Source organism: Phodopus roborovskii, unplaced genomic scaffold (assembly GCF_943737965.1).
Source record: "Phodopus roborovskii unplaced genomic scaffold, PHOROB, whole genome shotgun sequence".
Taxonomy (NCBI): Eukaryota; Metazoa; Chordata; class Mammalia; order Rodentia; family Cricetidae; genus Phodopus; species Phodopus roborovskii.
In genome coordinates, this window is record NW_026126515.1 from 4,033,923 (window position 1) to 4,047,584 (window position 13,662).

General features: G+C 43.6%; 1 protein-coding gene across 9 annotated transcripts in view; it reads left to right on the forward strand.

Moving 5' to 3' along the window:
* Window positions 1–13,662, forward strand: part of Sipa1l1 (signal induced proliferation associated 1 like 1) — a 272,998-nt gene that overhangs the window by 197,351 nt on the left and 61,985 nt on the right. For all 9 annotated transcript variants that reach the window (XM_051196264.1, XM_051196272.1, XM_051196273.1 and 6 more), the window contains 2 exons: window positions 9,023–9,126; window positions 10,649–10,806. In XM_051196264.1, coding sequence (XP_051052221.1) covers window positions 9,023–9,126; window positions 10,649–10,806 — 262 coding nt within the window. The remainder of the gene's footprint in view (window positions 1–9,022; window positions 9,127–10,648; window positions 10,807–13,662) is intronic.

A 13,662-nucleotide genomic window follows, 5' to 3' on the forward strand; every position in this document is an offset into this window, starting at 1 on the left:
GCGCACGCACGCACCATAATTGCTTGTGGAGGTCAGAGGACAAACTTAGTGGAGCCTCTCTCTCCCTCTCTCACTCTCTCTTTCCCTCTCTCTCTTTCTTCCTCTCTCCCCCTCTCCCTCCCTCCCCTCCTCCCTTTCCCCTCTTTGCCTTTTTTAGTCTACCTCTCATATGTATCTTTGCTGACCCGGAACTCGCTACGCAGACCAGGCTGACCTGGAACTTACAAAGACATTTCTGCCCCCTCAGTGCTGGTATCACCACTCCCCGCTTCCTTCTACCAGCCTTGTGCGGCAAGCATCTCTACCCTCTGGGCCATCTTGCCGGCCCCATCTGTACTCTTCTAATGTCGAGGAGTCCTTTGTTTCTGTTGCCTATAGTTGTTTTAAGGGGGTGATACACAAGTGTGTACATGTGTGTGCATGTAGATGCCACTGGTTAAGCATGGCTGTTGTTCCTCAGGAGGCATCCAGCCTGTGTTTTGAGACAGGATCTCTCATTGGCCTGCAGTTCCCCATGTAAACTGGGCTGGCTGGGCAGTGAGCCCCAGGGATTGGCCTGTCTCCACCCCTTGATCACAAGGGTACAGCACCACAGTCAGCTTTATTAAAGGGTTTAAACTCCGGCCCTCATGCTTGCGTGCCAAGAACTTTACCAGCGAGCCATCTCTCCAGCCTCAAGTTTCTCTTAAGACTTTTTAGATGTTACTAGCGGTTCTTCGTGTTGTGTCCAATTGTACTTTGCTTGTGTTTACCACCACTTCCTGTCTCTTCTTCCTTGCCCTTACTGGTCCTCATCCTCCTCCAAATAGTGCCCCTTCTGCTTGTTTGTTATGGAAACCCTAGAAAACAGGCTTGTCAGTGTGGTTCCGTGTGTTGATTAAAGGCCCAGGCAATCGGTGTAACTACAGTGCAGAACCCTGCAGGGTTGTGTACCCCCAGCCCCAGGAGCCCAGGCGGACAGTTAAGCTCTCAGGTGTTGGTTTGGGAGGCAGAGTATTGACTTCTGCTGCACCTCTCTGTAGAGACAGATTGAAATTATCTCAGGAACTATCCTTCGTTTTTCTTTGGGAGGGTCTTGGATTAGCACGTCTGTTTTGCAGTGTACTGTAATCTCTCCGGTTTTCTGTACAGGAAATTAAATAAGGCATTGACTCATGAAAACATAAAAGCATTCATAAACTCCACTGCAGGGAGGATTTCCTGTTGCCATAGTTTACTGTTGCCAGCTTGGAAACGACGTGCAAGAGAGTATGAAAAGCCATAAATAGCCCTGCCTCTTAAATATTATGTTAATGTTCAGTTCTGCTTATAGCTGCGTGAGATCTTAAATCCTGAGGAACCCTTCAGCTCTTTTTGTCCCGATAGTCTGGTATCCCCCCTCCTTGGGTTCATGCATCTCAGTTTGTCCAGCTCTACAGATCGACACCGCAGAGAACTGTTGAGATGAGTGATCTGCCTCTGTAAATGAGTGGGCAGACCGGAGCCCATAAACTGGTGTGCTGTTTATTGATCTACCTGTTTTAGCCACCACCTCATGATGTGGGATGATGTGTTAAAGGCGTCCCTGAAGTGGCAGGAATGCACTGTGGTGGCTAATAAAGCAGCCACCCACTAAAATAAGCACTTGGTATGTATTTGGCCCCAAATCTTAACTAGAGGAAGGCGGGCCTGGCTTGGCAAGCTGCCTCTGATTGCAGTTTATGCAATACATTCCACAAAAGTGATCCTTCTCGCGGAGGAGGGTCCAGAAAGGGTGTACTTCTCTGCTTTTATGCAGTATGCCTTCGTCCGCTTTTCCTTGCTGTGACAAAATACCCAAGGCTAGGTAATCTGTAAAGAAAATGGATAGGCTTGGCTCTGGAGATGCTGGTGTCTGCTGTGTCCCCGTGGAAGCCTCATGTGCTGAGGACACAGGCGGATGAGGTCACACTAAGGCAGGAAAGTAGGCAGTTGGGAGGGGTTGGCCTCACCCTGTCATAGCCGCCTACTCCTGAGTACTTGCTCACAGCTACCTAACACCCTGTTGGTTCATCTTGACAAGGCTCCACAACCTCTCACTGCTACTATACTGGAGAGTAGCCACGTTCATACTACAGCCAGGCCATAGGGAAAGCACCATGTTTCCTAAAGTGAATGAGGGTCGGAAAATGTTTCGTTCAGAAACCCCAAAGATAGTAGTGTGAAGAATTAGCTTTTGTATCACAGGTCAGGGGGGCAAAACTAGAGTTCATATTAAATAGTTAGAAGCCACATATAGATAGTGGTCGGCCTCTGCAACTTGAGCAGCTCCTTACCAGCCATGATGCACCTGGAGACAGGATGCAGCTCTGTGCATGTTCACACTGTCGGGCATTTTTTTCTACTGTCAAATTCTTTCAATATAATTCTTAGAAGGAAAAAAAAAATGCCATGGTGGCTCGTGTCTGTAACCTTGGAACTCAGGAGGTAGAGACAGGAAAATCGATCAGAAGTTTGAGGGACAAGTTTGAGGACAGTCTGGTGTGTAAGATCCTATCCCAAAATTACATAAAGACTTTCCTGAGTAGAGCGCAGGCAGATCTGTGGCTTTTACCAAATTAAAATGTTTTGTGTTGTTTTCGTGTGTGTTTAGCCTCTCAGGTTTCCAGTTACACACAGGTTGTGTATGTCACTAGTGGACCAACAGCAGATGAGGCTCAAGTTTTTCCTCAGTGTGCTTCAGTCTTGGTCATTCCCATCAGCACATCTTCAAACTCCTTCTTCTCTTTCTCCCTTTCTTTATGGTGTCTCAGTTCATATCATTTGATCCAGAAACACTTCTGATAAGATACGGTAATTGCCAGGACCAGAAGTTGCATTTGGTAATCCTTTTGTATCTTCAATTCTCCAAGCCTCATTGGGTTCATCTTGTCCTTTAAATGCTTGGACGTTTTTTATGACAGTTTAAGTCTTCTGTTTCTGTCTTACTGGGTTTCCTCCTGTTGCTAGGTTTTTCCTGGTTTGAGTTAGATCTTACTACTTCACCTGGCTGATTATGTGTGGGGGACCACATTTTGTGACTGTCATCACTGAGTGTTTAGATTTTGTTGTCTTCGATGTGTTGGATTTTGTGTGGGCATCAGTGATCTCCCCAAAAGAACCACTTGGTTTTCCTGAGTCTTGGTTAAGCTTGGCTTAACTAAGCTTAACCTATAGTAGCCTATGGTTTTCCTGTTGTATGGTGTGTCGTGACTTGACTACCAGCCTGTTGTACAGGGTGTCTTCAGTGTTCGTTCTTATTTGGAGTTCACATGTCTTGTGAGTTGTATAATTAGATGGTAGCTCTTGCCCTGTTTTCTCTGTTTGGCTTTCTGGAAATAAGCCTGTGCAATGCAGTGTGTTTTTCAGTCCGGTACTCAAGGATTCCTTGTTCAGGTGCTCAGCCTAGCTGGCTCTGACCTTTCCTCCACTAGGGTACTCTGCAAGTGTCAATCTCCTCAGACTCCTGAAGTCTACTTTATAGCAGCTTCCCTTCAGAGACCTGTCCTGTGTCACTGTCCCAACAGGCCACCTGGGTGGAGAACTGGGGACCCTATGGAGTGGGTCTTACTTCCTGTTGCCACCTCCCAGCCCCAGGAATCACTAACCATCTGATGCTGTCTTTTGTTGAATGTTTGGAACCAGTTGGTTCAGATGTTTTATCAAATTTTTTAATTTATATGAGAATTATAACTGAGGCAGAAGCTCCAGATTCATCCTCATACTCATTCATTCATTCATTCATTCAGTCAGTCAGTCTGTCTGTCTGTCTGTCTGTCTGTCTGTCTGTCTGTCTGTGAATGTGTGCCCATCTTAGTTAAGCCCCACAGACTGCTAGCTAAACTGGCTTTGGATACATTTATGTGCCATGGCTGGAGAGCTGATACGAATTAGGAAAATATGGTAGATCTGGTGGTGTGGTTGCTTAATGAAGTGTTCAGAGAAGGCATGACCATGACCCAGGGCTTGGCTTTCAGTCTCTGTCTTTGTCTACCCGGTGCCCTTGAACTCCACACATCCACATTGTCTGGTGAGACAGTTCTACTATCATGTGCTGACTGGTTTGAGATTTCATTTTGTTGTGAACCAAGAGAGTCAGGAAAGGAAAGCCTGGGCAAACAGTTGAACCATTTTTCTCTTTCATACTCATCTGTACAAAGTCAATTTTCTTGTCTTAGAATTAAAGACTTGCAGCAAACAAATGGGCTTCAGATGATGTGCTGTTGGATGGAACAGCCCTCTGAGGAAGTGTTCAGCAGTGATGAATCTCTTGGCCTCCTGTTCATTCCCTGATTTGGTTGGCAAAGCCTCTGGGTAATTGCACACACACTAAAGAGGAAGACTTCCCACCACACTGCTTACTTGAGAGCTGGAGACCATCCTCATTCTAGATGTTCTCATGGACGATTATTTGGGAAGTTATTTCCTGAATGAAGCTTGGTTGTCAGTTCAGCACACAGGGGACTCCAAAGCCCTTTGTGAAGCAGTCCTCAGATGCCTGCCCTCACTAACTCTCTGCAGTGTCCTGTGCCACCCTCAGCATTTCTGCTGTCTAAAGGACAGCTGGGATGGTTTTAAACTAGACTTACTCAGGCTATACAGAAGATAGAACCTTGGGGGCTGGAGAGATGGCTCAGCAGCTGAGAGGACATGCTGTTCAGTTCTTAGGACCCACAAGGCAGCTCACAAGCATTTGAAACTCCAGTTCCAGAGGATCCAATGCCCTCTTGCATTTCATGAGCACCAGGTACATACAAGGTGTGCTTATAACATACAAGCAAAATAGCCATTATAAAATAATAAACCGTTAGAGACAGAAAAGAACTTCTGTATTAGGAGTATGATTTAATGGGGAAAGGGAAAAGGTTCACAGCCAGTCAGAGTTCTAGACACAGAGTGAAATATTATACATAAAGAAGATGGTTCTTCTTAAGGAAACTTTTAAATCTTAACTGAACAGATTTAAGTTTAATATTACTGTGGGGGTGGTGGTGGGAGACAGACAGAGGACATGCTTGCATAAATACCTGTGTGGAGGTCAGAGGATGACTCTGGGTCCTGCTGTGCTATGTACTCCAGGTGGGTCTCCTGTCTCCACCTCTCACCTTGCCTGTGAGTGCTGGCATTACAAATGCCTGCTCTTGCATCTGGCTTTTTTATGTGGGTTTTAAGGGTTGAACTTGGGTTGTCAGGTATATGTGTAAAGTATTTTTAGCTGATGAGTCATTTTGCTAGACCTAAATTTAAATTCCAACCAGGACATTTACTGGGGAATCTCATGGGTTGGCACTTTCCCATACTTTATTTCACCTAACCCTCACAACAGTGAGCTCACCAAACAGCAGAGAAATGACTACTTTGTTGATGAATGAAATACACCCCAGGGTCCAAAACTTGCCCTGTCTCAGAAATGCACCGATGTTCTACAAGCATACCCAATTTCCAGTGTGCCTCTGAACAGAGACTTGAGCATCTCCAGATCCTGAGGGAAGTTACATGCCTGTCTAACTCTAGTGTGGAGATTTTAAACCAATAGCTACTTGACTATTGTGGTATTCCAAACTAGGTAAGAATCAGAGCCAGGTCCAACAACCTCCTTATCCTTCCCAAACAGGAGCAAGCATTTAACCATGAGTCCAAGGGGGCCATTCTCTTTCAAACCACCACAGTGGCTATTCATTTTATTTACACATTGAGATACTAGGGATCAAACCCAGAGCTTCACATGCCAGACAAGCATTCTCTCACTTAGCTACACCTCCAGCATCCACACATATTTGAGACTAGACAGTTTCCAAAAATCAAGCAGGCTATGTCCTTTCCATCTACTTTGTCTTGACTTGCCATTAGTGTTCAAAAAAACCGTTGTATTAGTTTTTCCTTATTCAGGTTCACACATCCATTATCGCTCAAGCCTCTGACTACTACAAAGCCTGACTTATGTCAGTAGTCAGGAGTTCGTGCCCTTGGCTGCACCTGGAAATTTCGGCAGACTTGAAGCACCTTCAGGTTGAAATGGCGCTGCTGACTGCAGTCTTCCCTGCCTTCCCAAAGTGTGGCAGTGCATTACTGCTCTGTTACGGTCTTGTACAAGTAATGTTTTGTTCTTGTCATCCCTTGGTTACTCCCTATCTTAGTATCATCTGCTTTGAATAATAAAAGTTGCATTTCAGATTTTGAGACAAGATCTCTCCATGTATACCAAACCGTCCTCTAATGTGAGACCCTCCTTTCTCAGTCTTCTGGGTTCTGGGATTATAGATGTACCCTGCTATACCCGCTAAAGGAATTCCTCCTTCCTCTTTCTCTTTTTTCTTGGTGTTTTGAGACAGGGTTTCTTTGTGTAGGCCTGGCTGTCCTGGAACTCACTCTGTAGACCTGGCTGGCCTCAAACTCACAGAGCTCTGCCTCTGAGATTAGATCTGGGATTTAAGGTGTGTGCCACCAGCCACCTGCAATGTTGAGTATGGTAATGTTAATGACTGTACAGCTCTCAGATGGTGTGAGTTGGATTTGAGTCATTTGCCTGTCTGATGACCCAAGTAATGTCTGGGTGGATTTACTCCTTAAGGATTGAGCCCATGCAGCTGTGCTATGGAGAGGCATTGGCTTTCATGTCCTCCTCTGCAAACACATTTTTACTTCACGGTTGCTCACTGTATTCTCTGAAACCTGATTTAAAAAAAAAAAAAAAAAAAAAAAAAAAAAAAAAAACTCAGTTTCCCCTTCCCGGATGGTTTCTAAGTCACTGGGAGCATAGCAAGAACACTGAGTATTGTAGTCTTGGAAGGTCTGCAGACATTCTTTTCTGTTCTCTCTGTTTGCATTGTGTTCATAGTAACCTCAGGACAGGGGAGTTGCTTTCTCTGGGGAGAGGAAGTTCTCATTGTTTTGACCTTAGTCTCATCTCTAACTTCATGAAACCATTCCCAAACTGTCAAAAATATTAGCAAAACTGTGGGATTTCCAAAGATCTGAAGAAAAAGGCTTGTCAGACAGCATCCATCACAGGAAATGAAGTATTCAGAGAATGCAAGGGCTAAAAGAAAAGCAAATTGTTACCCATAGAACTTTTCCTTTCTGGCAGTCATGGCTGTAAGGCAAATGCAGTTACTAAATGTCAGTAGCAGTATTTTTTCTCATCTATTGGTTTTGCTTACAGTCAGGTTGGAGCATATCAGAGCTGCCACATTCACCTCAGAGTCTTACAAGATATTTATAGCAGGTTGATCTGCAGCTTTTTATAGCAGATTCCTAACTATGCATAAGTTCTTCATACTTAAGACCAGCCTTTGAACAGTTGAGGACACTTCTTTGTAGTGATGGTATTTTGTGGTGGTGGTCATTAACACTTATGAGATTTTGTTTTCTTGACTACTTACATGAAATATATTTTGCAATTTTGAAAAGTCATCTTTGCTTTGTTCTATATTTAGCGTATTTCTTTGCATTTTTCATGAGCTTCAAGATGAAGATCCTCCAGTGAGCTCCAGCCTGAAGCTCGGGGCTCTAGATCATGTTTCTAAATCTGTGCTGGTGTCATCGTAGTCTGCTTGGAGCAGTATTTCCAATCAGTGGGACCTGCTGCGTCAGAGTTACCTAGACTCCCTTTTGAGGCCTCATACCCACTGTGCAGCATCACTGGATGTGGCCTGGGATTTTGCTTTTGAAGTGGCTGTCCGACTAATGCTTGCATGCTGATTTTGAGAACTGCTGCCTCTTATGCATGCCAGTGACTTTGTCTTGTTATTTCATTTGCTAAGACACAATAGGCACCATTCACTAAAGTGCAGTCAAGTCTTTTAGTTCTCAAAATTATGGTTGGTGGCTGCAGTGTACCCAGAGTGATGCTCTTAGGTTCTCTGGGCAACCCATGAGTCCAGCAGCCCTTCCAGCCGGATGTATTTTTCTCTGATTTTAGGTGTTTGTAGGCATACTGATTGGAAAGTCATTTGTGTTTAGGCATTAGATAGAGGTGGTTCTTCCTTAGGAGAAATGAGAATACAGCATGCTTTCAAACCTTTAAATTTTGAAAGCACTCCTACAACCTTGCTCTCCAGTGTATGTCCCGTAGTACTCTTGAATGATTTGGAAATTTTAAGAAATAGGTTCTTAATCTCTGTGAAGGTGAATGAAAAATCTTTTGTTTATTTTTACTGACCCTAGATTGAATTTAGCATTTCCTTCGATTTTAAACATAAAGAACCAGTTACCTGGTTTTATTGCCAACAGAAAACAGACATTTGACTGCTCCACTTTGTAATACCCATGTAGCCCAGAGTGGCCATGAACTTGTGTTGTCCCTGTCTCAGCCTCTTGAGTACAAGGATTACAATTGTGCACCATTATTCCTGGCAATAGCATATTTAAAATATTTGATAGCTTTTTAATTTTGTCATGTATATTTATACATACCTAAATACATACATACACACATACACAGACACGCGCGCGCACATGTGTGGGTGGATGCGGATGTGCCTGAACATGAATATATGTGAGTGTGGAGGTCAGAGGTTGATATTAGGTGTTCTCCTTGCTCATTCTCCACTTTATATACTAAATCTGGGTCTTGAATTGACCCCAGAGCTTGCTGCTCTATTTCTCTGGTGATTTCCAGTCTCCTTGTCCTGAGTGCCAGAATTACAGCAGGCCACCACAGGGGATCCTCTCATTGTGGGTCAAGCCCCTTATCTGCTGAGCTATGTATGTCTCTAGCCCCAGTTCTTTTTTTTTTTGTGTGTGTGTGTGTGTGTGTGTGTGTGTGTGTGTGTGTGAATAGTTTAGTTTATGCATTCACAAATATTCCAAGAGAAGAACATCCATTCTGAGAAAGTATCCAATCTATAGACTTCATAGGATTGCACAAGAGAATTGGGATTTAAAAATGAGTAAAACCACCTGTCATCGGCCTTAGCTATGTCTTTACTTTCTGTATCATTTTTCAAGGTTGTCCTCTTAAGTGGCTTCTTTGCCTGCTCTTGTAGTCATCAGTCATGTGTTATTATTATTTTTTTTAATGTAGCTGACTCCACTGGGACCCACTCTCTGTACACAACCTACAAAGACTATGAAATTATGTTCCATGTCTCCACCATGCTGCCGTATACACCTAACAATAAGCAACAGGTAAGACATGCCCTGTCTTCTGTGTTTCCACTTACTGCATTTCCCCCAGAAGCCTAAGTGGCAGGTTTATAATATCTGCCACCGGAATTTAGTGTTGCACCTGTCACAGCAGCAGGAAGCTCTGTGCTCTCTGGAAGCAAGGAATAGCAAGTGAGCCGAAAACAAATGAAGAGACTTAGATTCCAGGGTAACCGCCAGCTGGATAGCTTTGTGCATTAATCATTTGCTTTTCACACTGGGGATTGAGGTTTTCATGCAGTCTGAAGAGAAGTTGAAATCGCAGTGATTGGATGACTCTGCAGGGTTGCAAAGGATCTGCACGAGGGGGTGAGGACCTTCTCAAGAGGCCAGTGCTTAAAACAGGAAAGTGCCAAGGGGAATGGAACACAACAGGGAGAAATGTCAGGGAAGGTGTCGGGGGTCCAGAGCCATGTTCTTTCTCCTTCTAGAAATGGCAAGGAATAGAATCAATAATGCCAAGCACAAATACATCTAGTCCTGCAGAGATCAGAGGTGCAACACCTAGCCAGACTGTGAGAATGAAAAATGAAGAAACAAGGATGTGACAGACTTTCATAGAGGGAAATGGAAACTAGCAGTACTGTTTGGACAATATTGGCAGTTACAGTTTGGGAAAGGATTTCAAAATAAATAGTACCAGACTGAAATTGAGAAGAAGCCAGGAGTGGACAGTCTCTCCTTCCATACCTATTGCAACTGGTCCATTCACTTCTGACCTTGCAGAAACATGGATTTTATACTACAGAATTAAGAGAATTGGCATTATAGGAAAAATAAGTTGTATGAGTTCAGGTTTGTGTGTGTCATAGTTAATTGATGCCATGTTTAATTGTTTTGGTCTTTGAAGAACTTCCATAAAGCAAGGGTGAGAAGCACAAAACTCACTTACATACAATAATGATAATCACACTCTCTTAGAAGCCCACTCAGAGGGCATTGGACTGGCGTTAGGATCCTGACTTTGACATCATGGCAGAGTGTGTATAGCATGAGTCAAAAGATGGTCTGAAGCAGCTCTCTGTAGTGAAGGAAGCTGTTGACCTGAAATCTAACCTGCCTTTAACTTGTCACTACTTGTGGGATAGTACTAATTTCCATATTCCCAACTTTTGGGGGCACAAACCATCTATCAGGAATCACCCTTGCCACATTTTCTGTAAAGGAAACTATGACGTGGTTGTGTTGTAATTACTTCAGCCATTCCTCATCTCTAAAAATCTTCCCCAATGGCAAGTTTCTCATCTGAAAATGGAACACAGCTGTTGCTATAGAAACTGAGGACTTGGACATGCCAGATATTAGTTAGCTCTGTTTGAATGGCTGTATCCTTTGTACAAATTTTAGAACATTCATTTCCCAGTTCCTCCTTGGAGAAAATGCTAAGACAGGCTAAAAAAGGCCTGTACACGCTGGTGTGGAATGGATGTCTTTTGTATATGGAATAGTGGAGGGTGTCTTCAAGTGCTGGCATTTATGTTGGTGCTTGCTTGTTTTCTTGTAGCTCCTGAGGAAGCGGCACATTGGAAATGACATTGTGACAATAGTTTTCCAAGAGCCTGGAGCACAACCGTTTAGCCCGAAAAACATCCGATCTCACTTTCAGCATGTTTTTGTCATTGTCCGGGCTCACAACCCCTGCACCGAGAGTGTTTGTTACAGGTAGGCACTGAGCGGCAGTGGCTGAATGGGTGGCAGGCGATGGCTGTGCACAGGGTCCCCCTCCCCCAGCTCTGCTCTCCGGAGTATGGTGGGCAGTCCGTTACTTTCATTTTTTATCTCTGCATTGTGTGTGCAGTTGGCTGAATTCACATGATGATGTAACTGGTGGTGTTGGCACTCCCAGGCTTGTTGGTTAGACACCTGCCGTCTCCATTTGCACCTCCTCCTGAGGTGCCGTCCTTCATCCATGCCATCTGGTCACCAACTAGCTAATTACTCATAATGCTAATTATATATTTCTTTTGGCATGGCAAGAACAGACAAGAGTGTTCATAATAAATAGAAGTTCATTTTTAAAAAATTGTTGCTCTTAAAAAAGCCCTTTACTCTAACATTTCTAAGCATCCTCTTAAAGGCTTTTCTGTGTTCTATTAGACAATGGTTGTAGCTGTTTTAAATGCCCCGAGCATTTCCCACGTGCTGTCTACTGGATCTGTGCAAAGGATTTCATATTGAATAGCACTGGGAAGTGTGGCCAGTGGACTGCCACACAACACATTTTAAAGGAAACTTTTTTCTTTTAAGTCTGTCTAGATCAGTATTGTCCCAATAGAAACGGTGCAGGGCACATACTAGTTTTAGGCTTTTTAATACCAGATTTTAAATTTTAGATTGTAATTTAATTATGTTTCTTTTTCTCTCCTCCCTTCAAACCCTCCTGCATATCCTTCCCTGCACTCCTTCAAATTCATGGCCTCTTTTTTTCACTAAATAGCTAGAATTTTTAAAATAAATAATTGGTGAAAGTAATTTTGACACTATTTTTGACTCAGTGCTTTATTTACTAAATAAATAAAAGTATTATTATTTCTCCATAATAAACTATAATTTAAAATATTTATATTGATTGTGCCCCCAGCCTTCTGTTATTGATTCAGAGATAACGTCTCACTGTATAACTTTCAAACTCATTGTGTATCATGCTAGCCTTGAACTCACAGAGATCCACCTGCCTATACCTCCTATGTTTTGGGATTAATGGGATTAAAGGCATATACCTCTATGTCCAGCTACTTGTGACCTCTTTTTGAACTAAATTGAATACCTTTTAGCTAGCCCACAGCTTGGGTAGAATACTAAATTTTCACTGAATGACTTGATCTTCTTTAGAAATTTGTAACTCTTACAATTGAAGAATATAGTCACAAACCCAGATTGTTCCAGAATATTTTGTAAAAGCTTTATCTGGATTGAGTATCAGTTTTCAAATTTTATATTAACTAAATTTTAAATCTGATTTAATGGTCTTCATTCATATTAGCCATGTTTCTAATGCCCTCAACTATTAGCCACCATGGACAGCACTAAGGGCAGGTGTCCTGGCTGCCTTCAGCCATTCCCTTTCCTTCATGTCACACACAGACACATAAAATACTGGAAAGTGGTGATTTTTCTGTTACTCTTTGTAATACCTGCATAAGGAGCTCATTGTTTCATTTTTAATTACACGTTTTTGTGTATGAGTGTTTTGATTACATTTATATCTGTGTGCCATGTGTGCACCTGGTACCAGCAGAGGTTGCCATGTGGGTGCTGGGAATTGAACCTGGATTCCTCTTGAAGAGCAGCCAGTGTTCTTAACTGCTGAACCATCTCTCCAGCCCATGGGAGCCTATCTTTTTAACCTAGCCCTGTGATGCTCATGGGAGTCCGTACTCGGAATAGGACATCCTTGTTCATAACATGACATGGGCCTGCATGCATTTCCTAACTGACAGCCATGCCTGAAAGCCTAACACATCATTCTTTTGTGTGAATTTGTAGCCATTTTAAATCCAAGAGGAAATGTCAGTTTCTAATCTCACCAAAAGAAATCAGAGAGAACATTTCCTTAGTGACCTCCCTTTTTTACTGTAAACTTATGACCTGCTCACTTAATGAACCTGGCTTTGCTTTCCTCTGGGAGGGCACCCTGCCTGCCCCCCAGAGCTGCAGAACCTTTAGTGAGTCTGGTCCCTGGTACCCTGCTCTCTCCAACAGAGAACTCACAGCAGACTCTTGAATTTCACCCTTGGTCCTCAAGACAAGACTTAGTATGTTGAGCTTTTGAGCATTGCTGGGAAGTAAGCACTGTTGGAATCCCACAGCTTCCGGATAGAGGAGTTGCATGGGAGGTTGTTGTGCCCTGGACCTGGGTCTGCTGCTTGCAAAGTCAGCCCTACATTGTTTCTTCTGGCTTAGCTTGAGGAGGGGCCACCTCTACCTCTGGGTGTGCTCTGTTACCTTCTTTATTTCTGTTGTTCCTGCCATCCTGAACTGAGCCTTAATGCTGTGCAAGCAGTGTACCCCTGAGCAGCATCCCTAGGCCTCTTTTTATTTATTTTTAAACAGATCTTGCCCCAAGTTTATTTGTAAAAACATCAGAGCGTGATGATTGTGTGCAAATAGTGTGTAGGTGTGTCATACCAGTCCATCTGTCTTCACATTGGCAGATAGAAATCTTTTCTTTGGGGCCTTCAACAGGAGTCTGGGCACCTTTAGGAGCCTGAGCTGGAGCTGAGGCCTCCTCTGCCTTTGGTTGGCAGAGCCTACGACCATTGGCCATGTAGCTTCTCATCTGCTTCCCGAGCTTGGAGCGAGCCATGAGAAGAGAACAGCCGAGTTTGCAGCAGGGTTTTAACCACCTTGGGCTTCACAAGGGCCTTGGTGGCCTCTGCTCGTGTACTCATGGCCTTCAGGTTGTTTGCCTGCCTCTTCTTCAGGCCTTTCTTATGCTTCTAGACAGAGTGTGTGCTCCTCAGGGACCTGAGGTCGATCCCTTGAGAGATTCTCTGTGTCCGAGGTTTCTTGGCGCCA